General features: G+C 35.3%; 2 protein-coding genes across 2 annotated transcripts in view; one reads left to right on the top strand and one right to left on the bottom strand.

Moving 5' to 3' along the window:
* Positions 1–1,906, top strand: part of C1H5orf49 (chromosome 1 C5orf49 homolog) — a 20,830-nt gene extending 18,924 nt beyond the window's left edge. The window contains exon 3 of the mRNA XM_044681931.1: positions 1,727–1,906. Within this exon, the coding sequence (XP_044537866.1) occupies positions 1,727–1,906 (180 nt within the window). The remainder of the gene's footprint in view (positions 1–1,726) is intronic.
* A 7,032-nt stretch (positions 1,907–8,938) lies between these two features.
* ADCY2 (adenylate cyclase 2) overlaps positions 8,939–18,704 on the bottom strand; it is a 574,349-nt gene continuing 564,583 nt past the window's right edge. Inside the window, exons 25-26 of the mRNA XM_044681919.1 lie at positions 18,329–18,453; positions 8,939–9,715 (exon numbers count right to left, since the gene is read on the bottom strand). Of these exons, the coding sequence (XP_044537854.1) occupies positions 9,563–9,715; positions 18,329–18,453 (278 nt within the window). The 3' untranslated portion in view covers positions 8,939–9,562. The remainder of the gene's footprint in view (positions 9,716–18,328; positions 18,454–18,704) is intronic.

Below are 18,704 nucleotides of genomic sequence, written 5' to 3'. Positions count from 1 at the left end.
TCCCTCCCTCCCTCCCTCTCTCTCTCTCTCTCTCTCTCTCTCTTTCTTTCTTTCTTTCTTTCTTTCCTAAATCTTTACCTTCTGTCTTAGAGTCAATACTGTATATTGGCTCCAAGGCAGAAGAGTGGTAAGGGTAGGCAATGGGGGTCAAGTGACTTGCCCAGGGTCACACAACTGGGAAGTGTCTGAGGCCAGATTTGAACCTAGGACCTCCCATCTCTAGGCCTGGCTCTCAATCCACTGAGCTACCCAACTACCCCCTTAGTTTCACTTTCTAACACTGGGTTGTTTAAGATCTCTATTTTATATTCTTTCTTTTTTTTTTTTTAAAACTATTACCTTCTGTCTTAGGATCACTATTAAGTATCAGTTCCAAGCCAGAAGAATGGTAAGGGCTGGGCAATATTGACTAAATTGATTTGCCCAGGGTCACATAGCTAGGAAGTGTCTGAGGTCAGATTTGAAACCAGGACCTCTGGTCTCTCGGCCTGGCTCTCTATCCACTGAGCCATGTAGCTGTTCTTTTATTGTGGACATATTTATTTACATCCATTTCCTTTTAGTTTTGTTGTATATATGTATATAGCAGGTTGACATTATTTTTATTTCTCTGTTATTTGTTGGGATTTTCCCTTTCTTCTATATTGACAATTTTAATTTCCCTCTTTTTTGTTTTTTGTTTTTATTAGGTTAAAGGTTTATTCATTGTTAGTCTTTTCAAATATCCATTTTTTACTTTGATAGTGTTTTGGGGCTTTTTGTTGTCCATTTTGTCAGTTCTCATTTAATTTTTTTTTTCATTTAATTTTAATGGAGAAGACAGTATAAGAGATAACATGTAAAAAACTAGGTATGCAAAAGATCCCTATAGAATGGATGAAGGTAACATGAATGAAAAGGGTTTCTTGTATATGGATCTGGCAGTGTCCTGCACTGCAATCATCTCAAGTCCAGTTTAAGTTAGGTTCAGAGAGGCAATGGAGTAATACAGATTTTGAATACAGCAAATACCAAGTTGAGGCGCTCCCCTCTGCAGTGATTAAGGAAGTACACACACCAATAAAATTGGGGATCCTTAAAGCACTGCAGCATACTTTACATATGTCTATAGAGCAATAATCTGTAGTAGAACAAACATGGGAATTGGAGGTAGAGGACTTCGGTTCAGTTCCTTGTCCTGCTATTTATTTTCTGGGATTTCCATAAGTAAAATTAATTCACATCTCTGGAGTTCAGTTTTTTTATATGTAAATGGAAGCTTTTGGACCAGATGATGTCAAAGGTCACTTTTAGCTTTAATCTATGATCCTATGAATAAGAAAGACTCAAGTGTGATCTAGATTGTCTTTTATCTTTTTAAGAAGGTATGAGCAAATTATGATTTTTGCCAAATTGGGAATGCCATTACTTTAATTATAAAACATTTCCTTTTTGTCATGAGTTGTAGTGATCTGTGAGAAGTTAATCTCTCCATGTTTTTTTTTTTATATTTTTAATGATTCTATTCAGAAAATTATTTTTCAAGGGCTGCACATAGTGATAGTAATGATCCCATTCATTCTTTTCCACAATAAATGAACATGCCTGCCTCCCCCAAAACATTATAGTCTTATATAATGCTGGCAGAATTAATTAGTTTGGCAAGAATCAATAGGACGGACATGATATTGGGTCATTCTTATTTTAGCCAATGTATGACGTATAAAATATCTTCAATTTTCAATAGGAATGGGCAAGACCTGTTGGAGTATTGACATCTTCTCTTTATGGAAGACATATATATAAGCCTGTAGAAGAACTGAACAGAGAACATGTGAGGGTTAATTATGTGAAGGGCGAGTTCTACCGGAAGAATGCTATCACCTGCATAGAAGCACCTGGTTTTGGACACATTGCTCCATCCTAAGGTTGTCACTGTATCTATTGATTCAATTAAGGTAGAATGGAAATGTGTAACTATAAAAAGGATGAGATAAAAAGGACTAGTGAAAGTTGATTTAGTTTTTACTTTCAATTATTTTTTTAGAAATTATCAAAGTTACTGAGGCAATAGTTATAGTATGATAATTGTCATGACCTCTTGGTAAAATATCTTCTATAGGAATCATCTCAAAATTGTTTACTTGTTAACCAGTTTTCTTCATAGTTTAAGGACCAGATATGATATTTCTAAAGCAAATTTGTAGTTAATATATTTTATGTCAAAGCTATTTTCATTAAATGACATTATTTTCCTATCACATGTCGAAAAATAACCTAATAAAATAATCCCCTCTGTTATGATGGATTTCTTTGATTTGTTTTCTAGGAATATAATTTTAGAGCATTTCTAGGGAATTCATCTTTTACAATAGACAAAAAATGAATATTCAGCATTTTTTCAAGGTTCTAGGGCACATTAGGTTTTACTCTTATCAAATAGCAACTAAATTTTAAGATGCATTTTTGTTCAAAATAGAACTTTGTACTTTGAATGCCATTTATTTAGGACAAAGTTGCTATCACACACACGCAAAAAAAGGGTTAGGGGACAATAGCAATATAATCTATTATTAACTCAGACCTTGTTATTTAAGAACAAGGAGCTAAAGTTCCTCTTAATGTTATACTTGGATTATATATTTGGATCATTTTCATTTTTGAAGCAGCTATGTATATATAATATTAATGTACAATTTTACTATAATGATATTTTAAATTCTTATTTGGAAAAGGATTAAACATTTTTTCATGTTAAAGACAATTTAATTAATGTAGGCCTTTGGAATATCAGTTATTATGATTGAGTTTGTTGTAGTTTTACCACAAGATAGTTAAATTTAATTCTAATTTTCCTATCATTAGGTTTATTGTTGTGATTTTATGAAAAGAAGTATTCATAAAAAGAACTACTAAATTGGCAGTTATTTCAAAATTAAGTGACCACAAAAATACTTCTGTATTTATCCCCAAAGAATTTTTATATAAAGTTGTCTTTTGATTTTGAAAACAGAGTAGCAATATTTATTCTGAATTCCTTTGGGAGCATCCTCTAAGCACTTTGATTCTGAGTTCTACAGAATTACATCTCTTAATTTTCCCCTCAGTCATGGTTACAATGAAAGTCACTAATCTCTTAAGTGATACTTTACTCTTTTAAGAAAATAATGATTAATTATAGTAATTTAGTCACAAATTGTTTGTGAAGTTGACCAATATGAAATTAGCCTTCTCCACAAAGCTCTACTCTGTTGTATCTCTACGATTTGGAAGTGACCCAACATTTTTGAAGGTAGTGTCAATGGAAGGAAAGCACTGGTAGGGTCTATCAAATTAGAAGAGCTCTAAGTATGGTCCCAATTACAATCTATACTTCTTGCCTTGGGATCAGCCTAGGAAAGATGGAGAGTCCCATTCTCTAGTAGGCTGGTCCCTACATGATATATATATATATAAAGAACCCTTACCTTCTGTCTTGGAGTCAATACTGTGTATTGGCTCCAAGGCAGAAGAGTGGTAAGGGTAGGCAATGGGGGTGAGTGACTTGCGCAGGGTCACACAGCTGGGAAGTGTCTGAGGCCAGATTTGAACCTAGGACCTCCGAACTCTAGGCCTGGCTCTCAATCTACTGAGCTACCCAGCTGCTCCCCATGATACATATATTTTCCATAGCAATCCATGCAACAAAAAATGTAGCAAATAACCCTCCATCTTACATTCTGGTTCTTCAGTGACTGTGGCAGAGTGGTAGAAAAAAGACTTGAGGTTCTAAGAATCATGTTTTTTTTTGGGTCATTCACTCACCTTAACTTAGTTACTGTTAGCATAATTATAATGTTTTTGTTTTTAGTGATAGAGGAGATATACTACCAGGGAAGTGAATATTGTCTGTATAACACTGTCAGTATAAAACTATGTTATAAAAGGAAGTCATAGCTAACTGGAAAGATGGTTCATTGAGAGATGAATGAATTGGTGGAATTGGTTTTTATCATTTATATAAAAGCAATCAGAAACATTTTCTGGGACATTTGAGCATCTTGTATTGTGGTGCTCCTGATAACAATTTGACAAAAGAACATCATGAAGATAATTATTATTTTTGTACTAACATCTGTTATAGGATATGAGAAAGTAGGGGAAGTTTTGTGAATTTGATAAAATTCTTGAAATCAAATCAACATAAATTTGAGCACTTTCAATTCAAAAGTATGGACAAAATGTTAGAAAACATGCTTCAGAAATAAATGTAAAATCAAAGGTTAATTGCTATACTAAAGTCTCAGACCAATAGATTATACTTTCTTCAAGAAGAGAGAGGAGGAAGAGGAGGTTCATAAAAAAGTGATTATTGAATAACATCATAAAAATAAAGTTGTTTATACTTTAAACAGGAAATGACAATTGTTGATGTAGTAGCAACTGCTAAATTAGTTGACTTTGTATAGTCAGACAACTGATTTGAAATGATCAATATCAAAAATCATTTGGGCAAAAGAAAATTAGAACAAATGATATGGAATAAAAACAACTTCAATCTGAAATTGAAACAAGTAATTGATCCTAGAAAAGAAGAAATGTGGATTAAAGAGAAATGCATTGACAGACTATGATTTCCTAAGTCAGTGTAGCAGACCTAAATCAATTGCCACAAGATACTTTGAAATATATGAGAAGTAACTTGAACATTAATAAAATGATTAATATCAAGAAAGGAATGAAGAAGGGAGGAAACCCTCACCAGAGATGTTTGCCCTTATAATGATATCTAACATAGAATCCAAATAGAATTCCCTATAGATATCGAGTCTTACAACTGCTCTTTTTTGTACATAACATTGTGTTGATTTCATCAAACTTTACAGAGTACTAAAGGGTTTTAAATGAGAGTCAGACAATCCACATAAGAAAAAGCAGGTAGAGGAAAAAAAACTATTTAGTAGGCTATTAAAGTTAGTTCATCACTATATAGAAATGGTACTAAAACTAAACAGTGAATTAAGCTCAGAATTTAATGTGAGGAAGTAGGAGAGATTGTATTTTTCAGTTCTCTTTATTTTAATTTAATTCAAATACTGTGTCAACTAAGTGCAACACTTTCAATGACCTCAACATTCTTCCTGAATCAAAACCCCTATTCTGATAGTATACTGTTCTCCTGGTGAAGCCACATGCCTGTAAGATGTGGAATAGTTTAATTTTCAGAAAGAATTATAAGGTTTCCATTGACCCATAAACTGCTTGAATTAATACCCAGGACACTACAAAGCCTTCCAAGAGAGAATAGTAATCATACAAAAGAATCTGACGTTTCAATGTACACAGGAAAAACAAAGCAGATGAAGAATATTTATTGCCCAGATTTCAACATGCATTTGAAGGACATTTATAGAGTGTGTCATTTAGTGTGTATATCAGGGTGTCTAGCCTGAACTGTCTATGCTGAGAGGGACAAATAGAGCCCAGAGTTTCAAAAGAGGAGAGCAGGTGGACTTGCTTTCAGGAAATTTCAAAGTTCCTTCCTGATCCCAAGCTTCCAATGAAAGTAAAGGGCTTTTTGAGGTGAACATTTTGCCTTTGTTCCTTGATGGCAATGAGATCTGAATACAAATATCGATGAAATATTAAAAATAGTCATCACAAAGAGGGCAGTGGAGAGGCACAAGGCACAAGAAGGCCATAAGACAATGAACAAGAAACTCCAGAGAACAGGAATAAAAAAAGGCCTCAAGGAATGGTATCAGAGAAAATGAAGAAGGCTGATTTTATAAGAGTGACAACAGTTGCACAATCAGTGTTCCACTGATACCGTTGCAATGTCAGGAGACTTTGGCTAGACCCACTGTGGGCAATGATCTGGGAGGACACGGACAAGAGTTGCACAAGATGGCATAAATGGGTTGTGATTGTAGGAACTCTTGAATTGACAAGATCACAGGTCCTTTTGAGTTGAGATATGATTTAGGCAGGAGGTGAAGGCATGGAAGAGTTGCCTTTTGCACTGTTGGTGGGAATGGCTGGTCCTTATCAATGTTTACATGGTAAGACAAATTACAAAAGATTTCAAATGTTGTTTTTATTGTTATTTATCATTTTTTTCGCTGATGAGAAAAGAAAATGTGTTTTGACTTTACATAGATACTTCCAACTTAAAAAGTAACATGTATTAAATAAAATTAAAGTATTTGTAGAGATCAGGCTAAAAATCTTCAGACTCATTAATTTTCCTTCGTCCTACTGAACTGCCACCGATTAGTCAATGATTCTTATTCAGAACACCTGTGTACAAAATGTTATGAGAGAGAAGACACAGGTTTTATTATTTAAGAAATGAAAATTAGTGAAATGTTGGCCATACATAAAAAAGACTTAAGGCTACAAAGAAACACATAAAGGCATACAATAAGTTGAAAATGGATATGCAACCTGAATTAAAAAAAAAAAACCCAGTTCATTTCATTAAAAAATAGAAAAAAAAAAAGACAAAGTACATTTCACTGATATGTCTGGGTATGGGTGGCAGGTGGAATCAAACAAGGGATTGAGATATTCATAGATAAATCCAACTACTTTGGTGAAGAGAGGGGGCATAACTGAAAATTCCCTGATAACACTACCTAAGATTGGCTACCATGTGATCATAAGCCTCCTTTTGTATATTGAGGAAATATGTCCTCAAGAAACTTTGTGATATAGTTTTAAATCATTAATTTGGAGCCAGAAAATGTGGGTTTGGATCCTTGCATTGCCACCTATAACACGCATTGACCTTGGACATGTCCTTAACTTCTCTGGGTCCCAATTTCCTCATTTATAAAATTAAAACAGACAATTCAATAATTTTTAAGGTATATCTAAAATGAAAGGTTTGTACTAGATGAGCTTTAGAGTCCCTCTCAGATTTAAATCTTTAATTGTTTGATTCCATGGTGCTAGAAAAGTTCTCATACTACTAAGGGTGGTCTTAATGAGTTTCGCCAAGTTGGTGATCATTAAGAATAATTTACTAGCAATGTGTCAATGTCTAATTTCTATGAGATCTGGCAGTTATTTTCCATATTTTTTCCCAAGAGCTTACATCTCAAGTATGAATGTAAGCTACCAGCAGGCACATCATTCCTCTCTTGCACTCTGGCCTGATTCAGGTTACCTAGAAGTCATACTTGATTGCTCACATAGATTTAGTGGAATGGGAGCCACCAATTCCCTTTTGGTGACATGGAGGACCACCAGCCTTACTATTTATCCTGTCTCTATGCCTTGCCATCCGCCATGCTGCTGAACCATTATGACTACCAGGCCTTTCCATCTACCCTGCAGCCAAACTTCCTTTTGTGTGCTATCTCTCCCTGTAATGGTATGAGTTCCATGAAAGTAGGGACTGTCTTACCTTTTCTTTTTGTAAACCCAGTGCTTAGCACAAAGGTCGGCACAAAGCAAACAAAGCTTTTTCATTCATTCAGGTCCCAGAAATAGAGATCTGAGGATGCTATTGTTATTCTTTAATATAATTAAGTCAATAATAACATATGGTTTTATAAAGCCAGTGATATTGATTTTGAAAATCAGCCAGCTTCTAAATCCAAAATCTAATTTAAAGACATAACAAGAAATGTATAATGGGACTTTTGATCAGTTTGCTAATATTATCCTACCACCAGTGTAAACCAACAGAGCCAAGTGCAAACTTTATGAGGTTCTAGTTCCTATGGTAGTTGGCTCCCAAATGACCTATTTTTCATTACCTCATATTACAGCATCTCCTGCCAGACTGCTTTGATGGGTGTTAGACCAGGCTCGCAGGGAAGCCAGGCAGCAGAATAGCAATTCATCACTCCAACAGATGGTCCATTTTTAAACCTAGGAAATCCTACTGTGGAAATCTATAAACAAGACTTTTATTACCATTCTTAGGTATTTAGCAAAGAACAGAGGGACTCATGCTGTTAGGGATATATTTCATGGGGTTTTCTGATATTTGGCAGAAATCGATAATGAGCAAATGATAGTTATAAGATAGAAAAAATTCTTCCACATCATTTATTCCATTTATTAGGGGCAAATAAATGATGGGGAAGAATAAGAACAAGCCCTGCTTGAATGAAAAGTGGTGTTTCTTGTTGTTGTTCCACTTTTCATTAAGAACATTTGACATTGTGTGCTTCTACTCCCACGTGTGTAGGCACATCTACATTCTCTCTGTCTTTGTCTCCGTCTGTCTCTCCTCTCTCTGTCTCGTTCAAATTAAAATTCACAGAATAGTTACTGACTTGCAACATTGACAGAGAGAATTTCCCTCCCATAAGTTACCTACATTAATGAGATAAGCCCAATTTAAAACACACACATATGTTTGTATACACATAAATACATCTTTTAGAGGCAGTGTGACCCCAAGACTGTATATCATGTTACTTCTCATATGTGCATGTTTATCTATATGGGGGAATTAGTACATAAGAATGCATAAGCATAAGCATATGTCCCCACATACACATGTGTATTGGTATGTAGGTGTATGTGTGTATAGGCATCCCTGTCTAACATCATGTAACTTAGGCTGGACTAGACATGATTTCTAGGTCCGAGCATCCTGCAGCAGGTATCTGCAGTGCCTCTCTTGCACTTTTCTTCTCCTAACCTTCATCCCTCTAGTCTAAGGTCCTTATCTGAATGTGCTAGAGAGGCCAAACAAGGCTTGCTCTAGAATCAATCAAGAAAACTACATCCTCCTGACACACTCGGGAAGTTCTTTCTGAAATGCGTTGCCAGCGTCAGAAGGGGAGAAGGTGGCGAGGATTGTATCCCTTGGGGTACATCGGGGATGAGAGAAAAAAAGAGGAGGTGGGTGGAGAGAGACACGAGTCATAAGACAAAGTACATATAAACTTTTAATGAATTAACCTTACAAAAGACAATGACTTCAAAACATGATATGTTTTGTACAAAACTGGTCCTGTGTGGTGACTATTCTCTCTGCAAAGGATGGCAATGGATCACTGGCTATGGAATCCAAGAGGGTGCTAGAAAGCCATCGCTGGCAACACAACGTCACAGAGTGCCTGCAGGCTGCCACTGGTTATGAGACACACAGGTGAAGACATTTAAACTAATATGGAGGGACAGAATCAATCTATTTACAAATACTGTGTATTTTAACATCAGACTAGTGGATGCGGTTGGGGAGCTACTGTATTTTCCAGAAAATAACATGCACCAGAAAATATTATACACCCCCTAGTTTTATTGCCTTAAGAATTGTTTTGTTTTCCTTCTAATATTTTAAGTCCTTTCATTCTTCTTCACTTGTTTCTTTTTATTTTGTTTCAGTCTTTTCTCCACTTGGGAGTAAACACAGTGCAAATGGCAGTACAGTCATCTAATCTCTTGGTGTTCACTGCAAGTGTCCCAGCATGTCAAAAAAGAGATGCGTGAGTCACTGGGACATGCAGATTCTTCTGCACAAGTTCCATATAGCAGAAAATAGCACACGCATTCAAATCAGGGGATCAGAAATGCCTTCAGAAAGTGTGGGGCACTTTCCTGAAAACAGGATATTTTCTGCCAAATCCAGGCACATTCTTCAGGATGTCACATTGGCCTGGGAAAGGGACCTTGCCATTTCTGTATGTACAAAATAGGTCTTCAGTTCACCTTTCCCTTTCACATTGATTATTCCTCGGCAAGTGCACATGTATCCTAGTGTCTGTAAGACAATGTTTGTCTCCTCTGTGACCTGAAATAGAAGTTTTTAAAGGAAAATTAGCAATGAGTAGATAATAGAAAAACCATTGGATCTCAAAATCAGTTTTTTCCTCAGTAGGTTTATAAAAACATCTGTAAAAATGAATACATACTAATACATGCATATGTGAACACAGATATATGAGGGCATATGTGTATGTATACATACATACATCATAAATATTTGTATTCTATATGTGTACAGATGTGTCCATAATACAATTATGCCCTAGAAAAATGTTCAAAAATGATTGCCATGTATGTAGTCATTATTATTTATTTAATATTCATTTGCCAGTCAGAAATACAACAAAACTTCATCTTGATATTTAAAGAAAGTAAGCCCTGGGGCAGCTGGGTAGCTCTATGGATTGAGAGCCAGGCCTGGAGATGAGAGGTCCTGGGTTCAAATTTGGCCTTAGTTGCTAGCTGTGTGAACTTGGGCAAGTCACTTAATCCTCATTGCCTAGCTTCTACTGCTCTTCTGCCTTAGAACTAATACACAGCATTGATTCTAAAATGGAATGTAAGGGTTTAAAAAAGAAAGTAAGCATTTTGTTGTTCTATTGATCAAAACTCAAGAATCTGAATCTGACATCTTATAACAAGGGGAATTTACCTTGCTACTTAAGCATTACTTCCAGACCAAATTAAATATTAAAATTACTTTCTATTTTTCTATGAAATTATGAAGCTTAAATCTGTCCCCAATATAGGATTTTAGATTTAGTCTGGACAGAATCTTAGAGGCTCTCCAGTTCAAACTTGTCATTCCATAGATGAGGAAACAAAGGTCTAGGCTTACCCAGGAAAAACATGACATTTGAACTGAATTCCTTTGATTAGGATTCTTGAGCAGTTTTGGGATCACTGCCACCCCAAAAAACCCACTGCACCTCAAGATCATCAATAGTATCATTTTGGAATATGATCAGTGAGGAGGTATTAAGGTGATATCTTATAAGACGAATAAACAATATTCTGAAGCAGCTGTGTACAAGGAGTGGATTTGTGGAAAGGCAAATAATTTTTTTCAATTAAGTTAGTTATTATCATTATTAAATAATTAAATTATAGTACAGCTTAGGCAGAAGAGCATTGGACCAGGTGTTATGGACCTGGGATCTGATGTTGGTTCTGCAAGTGATTGGTGCTGTCTTCTTAAGCAACTCATTTAGGACAATGGGATTATAGATTCAGACCTGGAAAGGATCTCAGAAGTTGTTTGGCCTGATATCTTAATTTTACGTGAAGCCTGGAGAAGTGAAATAACTTGCCCATGGTGAGACATGTCATAAATGACACAGAGGGCAGTTGGGTAGCTCAGTGTATTGAGAACCAGGCCTAGAGACAGGAGATCTTAGGTTCAAATCTGACCTCAGACACTTCCCAGCTGTGTGACCCTGGGCAAGTCACTTGACCCCCATTTCCTAGTCCTTACTACTCTTCTTCCTTGGAGCCAATACACAGTATTGACTCCAAGACGGAAGGTAAGGGTTTAAAAAAAAAAATAAACTACACAGCTATGATTGGACTACCGATCCAGTATTCTTTTCAGTACACTTTGCCTCTCTGGGCTTCAGTTGATGCACCTCTAAAATGAAGGGGTTGGACTAGGGAGAAAGTGTAGAACAATGGATAGAGTGACTTTGGATTTAGGATACTTGGATTGGGATACCTTAGGATATCTAGAAACCCTATCTCTACTCACGTGCCCTGGAACAAGTCACCTAACCTCTCTGGGCCTCAGATTTCTCATCTGTAAAATATGATCCTATGAGTAGTTGGTTTCTAAAAACCTTTCCACCTTTTAAATTCACCAATTCATTAAGGTCTCAGGCTATTTTTGAAATTACAAATGATTGGGAGACAAAGATTTCTGTCTGGCTTACAACTGTGAGGCATGGCATCATTCTGTATGAGAAAAACCAAATACAAACACACTTTTTGTTAAATTTAAGCCCAGCCTCTAGGCACTTATTTATGCTTCCTGGATCTTTCTATTAGGTTATTTGTCTGCCAGTTTCAACACAACTTTTCCAAAGTCACACGTCATCTCACCCTTTAGCTTCCTAATTTTCTTGACTTATTCCTGTCAAATACTTTCCTAGTCACCAAGGCAAGGCTGACAAAATCTGGTGTTTTCTTCAGTTTTTTTCCTATCTTATTCTATGTGAGAAATACTATAATGGTAGAATAATGGGAAACTATAAGAGGGAAGACCAAAACATAAAATTAAGTATATCAACATATGGGAGACAGGGAAAATGGTAAATTCACTGATGTAGTGATATCAGAAGAGGAATAGCTTTTGGGAGAAATATTATGATTTATTTTGTTCATGTCACATCTGAGAAGCAGATGTGATTTCTAGGTGAGGACTTTTATAAGTAGTTAAAGATTAAGATCTGGATCTTAGAAGAGAAGTCTGGCCTAGAGATAGAAGTTGAGGAGTCATTTGTGCCTAGGTGAAAACTGAGGCTGAGACAGGGAGTGATTTTGGAGAAATTCTAGAGAAGGGTCAAGAATGTGATAATGAAATTAAATCTGCCCTGCCCATCCTTAATCTAATCACCGAAGGTGAGAACATGCCCACTTAATTCACAAGTTGGGAGGTCTGTGACCCATGTGTGCTAGAGTGAGTGACAAATCAAAATTTACTGACTGCCTCCTGGGCAGTCCTAAGCAAAGTGTCTGTTGTCATTGGACATGTAAACTAAGAGGAAGGCACAGGAAGTGACGCAAAAGAAGCCCCTTTAAAAGAGAGTGACAACTTCCAGTCAATGTGGTTGAGTTCAGTTCAGCTCTCTTTGGCCTGGAACTGGACCTGAAGGAGCTCTGGCTGGGACTTTGGACTCACTCTTTGGCCTGGAACTGGCCCTGGAGAAGCTCTGGCTAGGACCTTGAACTTGGTGAAACTATTCTTAAGTCTTTCCCTTAGAACTACATGTGGCGAGTGAAGAAGTCTGACTACCTTAGCCTCCCTGGAGGTACTAGGCGCCTGGAGGCTCCCTTGATAAACCCCTTGTTAATTGACTTTAGGTTCTCTGGCTGGGACCTCTGGAGTCCTGCCGTAGTAAAGCCAGGGATTGAGTACATATTCTAGCCCTTTAAGCTAGATATCTTACTCTACCCTCTTCTCATCTCTCTACTTTCACTTTCTCTCTTATATTTTGTAAATAAATTACTAAATCATTTTAGAATTGATATTCAATTCTTGGTGATCACACCATTAAATATCAATATCAAACCAAAAATCACCCCTTTTTCCCTTTTTAGAAGAACAGAATCTCAAGGAATAATGGGGCCAGAGCAGAATGGGAAACCAAAGAAGGTCACAAAGAAAGAGTGATGTTTGAAGCAAAAAAGGAATTAGGAAAATGGGATGTCTCAGAAACCAATAGAGGTAGAAATGTTGAGGAAGAAAGGATAGTCTAAAATGTTAAATGAGCTCCAAGTTCTCTCTTCTCTAAAAGCATATAGATAATCAACAGTTCCATTGGCCTTATGTAATAGAGGCTTCAACAGAAGCCCTACTTCAATTCTCAGTTGAATGACCTTGGGTTCTTCAAGACCATGTTAACAGACTATAGGTTTTTGTAGATTCTATGAAAGCAGAAAGACTTCACTTATGAATTTATTGATGAACCATGTATTGAAGATCCAAGATCACTCTGGCTAACTTCAAAAAGGCTCATCACGAGAAAGTTGACTGCTAGGTAAGGATTTTTTTTTCCTGCGGTATTAAAATTGTTTCTTTCTGGTTCACTGACCCCTCTGCCATTTCCAATTGGGATAGTAAGTTTAGAAGTATAAAGTAGCAATAGCAAGAAATATTATAGCAAAAGGGGAACCTGGAAATCAGGTACAGATCATCCCAAAGATCAAAAGCATAATTTTAAAAATGTACCATGTATGAATTAAAATTCTGATTTTATCCTGATTCTATCCACCTCCAGAGAAAGAAATGTTGGAGTCAGATGGATAAGGATCAAAACATATTATCTTTCATATCAATGTATTTATGGTTTTATTATGGGATTTTGGTTTTGTATGAGTGTTTTTACAACAATGACGAATATGGAAGTGTGTTTTACCTGATAATAACAATTAAAAAAAATAAAATAAAATTCACATCCTGGTAGTATCACTCAGTCAGGATAGACCATTTAGGCATTTCTTGTCAAGATTCTGACATGATGATATGTAAATTCCAGATTAAATTAAGCCCTCCAGAGCTCTAGACCAGCAGGACATCAAAAAGGTAATTACTGATAGTGCTGAGATGACGAGTTTTAAAATTTTACTGAAAACTTTGGTATAATTTGTGTATATTAATAAGCTGACTCTAATGTGGAACCTATCAGAGTTGGTCTGTTTCCCCAGAAAACCCTATAACAATGAATCCTCAAGCTCCTGCTCCTGAGCACTCATCCATCTTTATAGGGCCCTTGCTGCTAAAACATTTAAGTTACCATGATGTGAGTGATAGTCTCTGTCTCTCCCTTTCCCTGTTCTCTTCCTCACACTGACTTCCTTCATCATTGTATTCCTCCATCCCTGAGCCATGCTGTCTGCCTCTGTACCTTTTTCATCATTTGTTTCTTACTTTATGGGTTTTTTGCCCCCCCGCCCTCTCCATTTGATTAAAATGTGTAATTACTGCTCCATTTCCTCTTGCCAGTTGTGGGCTTTCCTAGGGAGAACCCAAAGAACTGGCATGCTGGCCTCCATTTCATAATTTCATAAATGAATTATCAATTCATCTGGTCATAGCAACTCATGCACATCATCTAACGTGGGAGAGATTTGATATGCATTAAAGGAGGCAAAACATCACAAGTCTTTTGAAATCTTGAGTTATATTAATAGCTTGTTTTAATTTGTTTTTTATATCCCTAGGTAGGAGCAGCTAGGTAAAACAGTGGATAGCACATTGAATTTGGAATCAGAAAGACCTGAATTCAAATCCAGCCTCAGTCAGTTATCAGTGGTGGGACCCTCAGTAAATCTTTTAATCTTCACCTCAGTTTTCTTAACTGTAAAATTGGAATAATAATAGCACACGCTTCCTAAGAGTAGATTCTTATTAAACTAGTAAATCACTTTGGCATCTCTGAAGGAATTTTGGAGGTTCAGATGTCTAAAGATCCATAGGTATTGGTGTTATCCATTAATATTTGTTAGATCTACCTGAGTAGTGCCACCAGACTAATCTGGATTAGTGGGTTGAAGATTAATTCTGCACGGATTATCGGCAGCTATTCTTATATTAGTATTAATCCAGCTTGTGATAATGGAAGGTTATACTTAAGGATATGCTATTCTGTGAGATCAAAGGAGAGAACTTGATAGCAGCCTAATGCTCTGTTAATAACCCAGGAGTCATTCATAATCCTCAAGAGAAGCTATTAATACCATTCATATCAGGTTTCTTTTTCTGGTATCTTTTTCCTTTCACATAAAGGAAAATGAGAGACTAGTTAACCTGTAAGATCCAGTGCAAGGTACACTCCAGAGAGATGAAAGTAGATCTAAAGGAAAATCTTTCAGCTTCTGAACTAATATTACTCACCCAGACCTGACAATATATTTCAGTTTGGACTGGCAAACACTTGTCTTAATTTGTCCCTGGGCCTGTAGAGCTCAGGGGCTGCCCAGGCTGCCAAACTATGCTAAATCACATGAAGCCTTTACAATGTTGGCTATCCTTCTGGAAACTAACATATGCTCACATTCATTTTTAATATTATTTTTTTGGTGATTTAAGTTTCCAGCAGTGACAAACTTGCATTAGCCTGAATTTGGGGCTTTCCTGAAGTTGCTTTTGAAAAAATTCTTAAACAACTTAGCATTAAAAAAAACTGATTGCCTTTTAAAATATTCTTCTCTAGGAGAAAATGATATGAAGGGGCAGGAGAAGTATGTAAGTGGAAAAGTATGCTTCTGATATATGTAACAAGAGAAGCATGTAACGAAGGAGAAGTGTGCCTAACATATTGTCTTTCACCCTCCCCCCCCAGAACCCTACAAAATTAATTAGGGCAGCTTACTCAATTTTATTGGCAGTAGGAATCAGCAAGCTCTATTATAGATCTTGTATGTACAATATTGTATAGATATTATATCTATTTTCTTATACAACTTGTATGACAACGGTGTAGATAGCAATTTTTATCTAGGGAGAGAATATGGTACCATACTCTGTCCTGGCAGTCTTCTAGCACTCAGACGATTTCTGCCAAGAATCCTTGGAAAATCATAGTATTTTAGACACTTGGAGGGCACAATAGATAGAATGTCAGACTTGGGGTCAAGAAGACCTGAGTCTGAATCCTGCTTCATACACTTATTAGCTGGATGATCCTGGGCAAGTTATTTATCCTATCTCAGTTTCCTCATCTATAAAATGGATATATACATAATATATACAATCTTATATTAAATACATATATAAATACATCATATTTATATAAAATATAAACAGGGAAGTTGTGAGAATTAATTTTCATTTAATTATTTTAATATTCAATATTTTAATACTTTAATTTTTAAATTTTAATTATTATTTCTACTACATATTTTATTATATAATATATTACATAATATATTAATGTTATGTTATATTTATATAATATTATATAATATTAACAAAATTATAATTTATATTAATTGGTTACTTTTAATGTTTTAATAATTAAATTTCATTTAATTAATTACATATGTAAAATGTTCTGCAAACCTTAAGGCATTATACAGATGCTAGTTATTATTATTACATTTAATAATATATAATATAATATACAATATAGTGATTATACAATTATATGATAAAATAAAATTATTATTAAAATTAGGATTTATTATTTGTATTACTTTTGCAAAACAGAATTTTGGGATTTTAAAAACATGGAAATGTGGAGCATCTAAACTCTTGGGGCTTGGTGGCAAATGTGTACTAGATTAATTAAATATCCTATCTTTTTTCATAGTGATAATGTTGATAATGGTTTATATATTAAAGACTTCCAATGCATATAATATGTTTAAAATGATTGCATGATTAGAGGGCTTTGGTCAGTGTCTGAAATATACCAAAAGGTATATTTTAATATCTTTTTTGCAATGCATCTTTTTGTATCCACTTCTTAAGAATTGGATGATCACATTATTGACATTCCTGGTTCTTAAGTTAAAGAATGTTTTGACAGGTACCAACGCTTTTTTTCTTTAATTATCATAACTGGGAAAAAGTCCTACAATTTCTTTGTCTTTAACACTGAATTAAACAGGGATTCAACAACAACAAAAAAATTTAACTCTGGATTGTAGCTATAAATGTAAAAAGGACCACAGCCCGTGTAGTCCGATTTCTTTTATATTACCGATGAGGAAGTTGAGGCTCAGGGTGGTTAAGAGATTTACTTGTCTGAGCTCACCCAAATAACAAGCATGGGAAATGGGATTTGAACCTAATTCCTCTGGGTTGAGAACCATTCAACTTTCCATTTTATCATGCTACCTCTCTTACTTAATATGATTCTCTTTCAGATGCCTGACATCACTCCTAAGAGGTATCTCTCAACTGGACTGTAAAATCAGCAATAGATTTTTAAAAAAGATGAATTTATTTTCATTTAAGACCTAATTTAAAAACCTACTATCCCTGTATGTAACTATTTATAGCTTTGTCATATGGAAGAAGGAATACATTTCTTTTAATTGGACTCTGAAGGGAGATGATATCCCAAAATGAGTGAGAATTTTACTGAATGTAAAGAAGAATTTCCTTAAGCTTAGCTGTCCAAAATTGAAAAAAAAACAAAAACAAAAAACACTTTGGAAAGTAGTGAGCTTCCCAGGACTGAAGATGTTCAAAGGAAGATAATTTTGTTGGAGGTTATTGTGAAGATGAATTATACTTCAGGCATGAGTTGAACTAAACAATTTTAAAAGCCTTTTCTTTTTGCTCTAGGATAAGCAAGTATAATTAAACTTGACTGGTACCTTTAGTTTACTTTTTTTTTAAATTGAAAACCAATTCTTATGATCTGAATACTTTTGTGGACTAAATAATAAGATTTTGATTTAAAATTTGTCAATGGAAATTATTTTTTTGCTTATACTAACTATTATTTCTCTCTGTGACCTCTCCTTCCATCTGGTTGGTTCCTCCCAGATCTTCATTTTAAGGAAGGAAGGTGAACAGACAGGCCTGTCTTCATTCTTCCCCAGAATATGCACACTCCTAGACTTTCTTTATAATACCCATGGCTGAAGTACTGTTATTCACCGCTCCTTCATTTTATAGATTTTTTAAATTTGTGGTCTTTAAAATATAAGTTCCTCAAGGGTAGAAATCATCTTTCTGCTTGAAAGCTTAGTACTAATAACCTCTTAAATAAATGTTGCTGATATGACTAAACTACCTACCTTTTAAAAAAAACAAACCCCAAAACAAACACTGTAGATATTGATTGTTTTTCAGGGTGTATATTATAGTATCCTATTTTAATCTTGACAACATTATGGTTTGTGGCATCCTCCAGCTTATTGTTCCTAAACACATGAAAAAGAGAAATGATATAAATCTGAATTGAAATACCTGTATTTTATCTAAGACTCCAGTGCTGTCCATTCTGCTGGCCACATTTACTGTGTTGCCCCAGATGTCATACTGAGGTTTCTGAGCGCCAATTACTCCAGCTATTACAGGGCCATGGTTAATACCTGCAAAACATCAGATTTTAATTAATGTGGCCATAGCAATTATATCAACTGTTTCAAATAAGAGACGAGTTTGAGGCTTTTTTCATAGGACACTGGGATTGAAGTTATACACTCTTGTTATGCATATTAGAGGACAAATTTTATAAAAGGGGGAATAAATAGCTTTTTATTGAACACATGAATGGAATCATGCCAAGACACATATAGAAGCAAAATGAATGAAGTAAATTAAACTAACATTTTTTTTTTTT

Source organism: Gracilinanus agilis, chromosome 1 (assembly GCF_016433145.1).
Source record: "Gracilinanus agilis isolate LMUSP501 chromosome 1, AgileGrace, whole genome shotgun sequence".
NCBI lineage: Eukaryota > Metazoa > Chordata > Mammalia > Didelphimorphia > Didelphidae > Gracilinanus > Gracilinanus agilis.
Note: the sequence above shows the minus strand (reverse complement) of the source record. Positions and strands in the feature narration are given on the sequence as shown.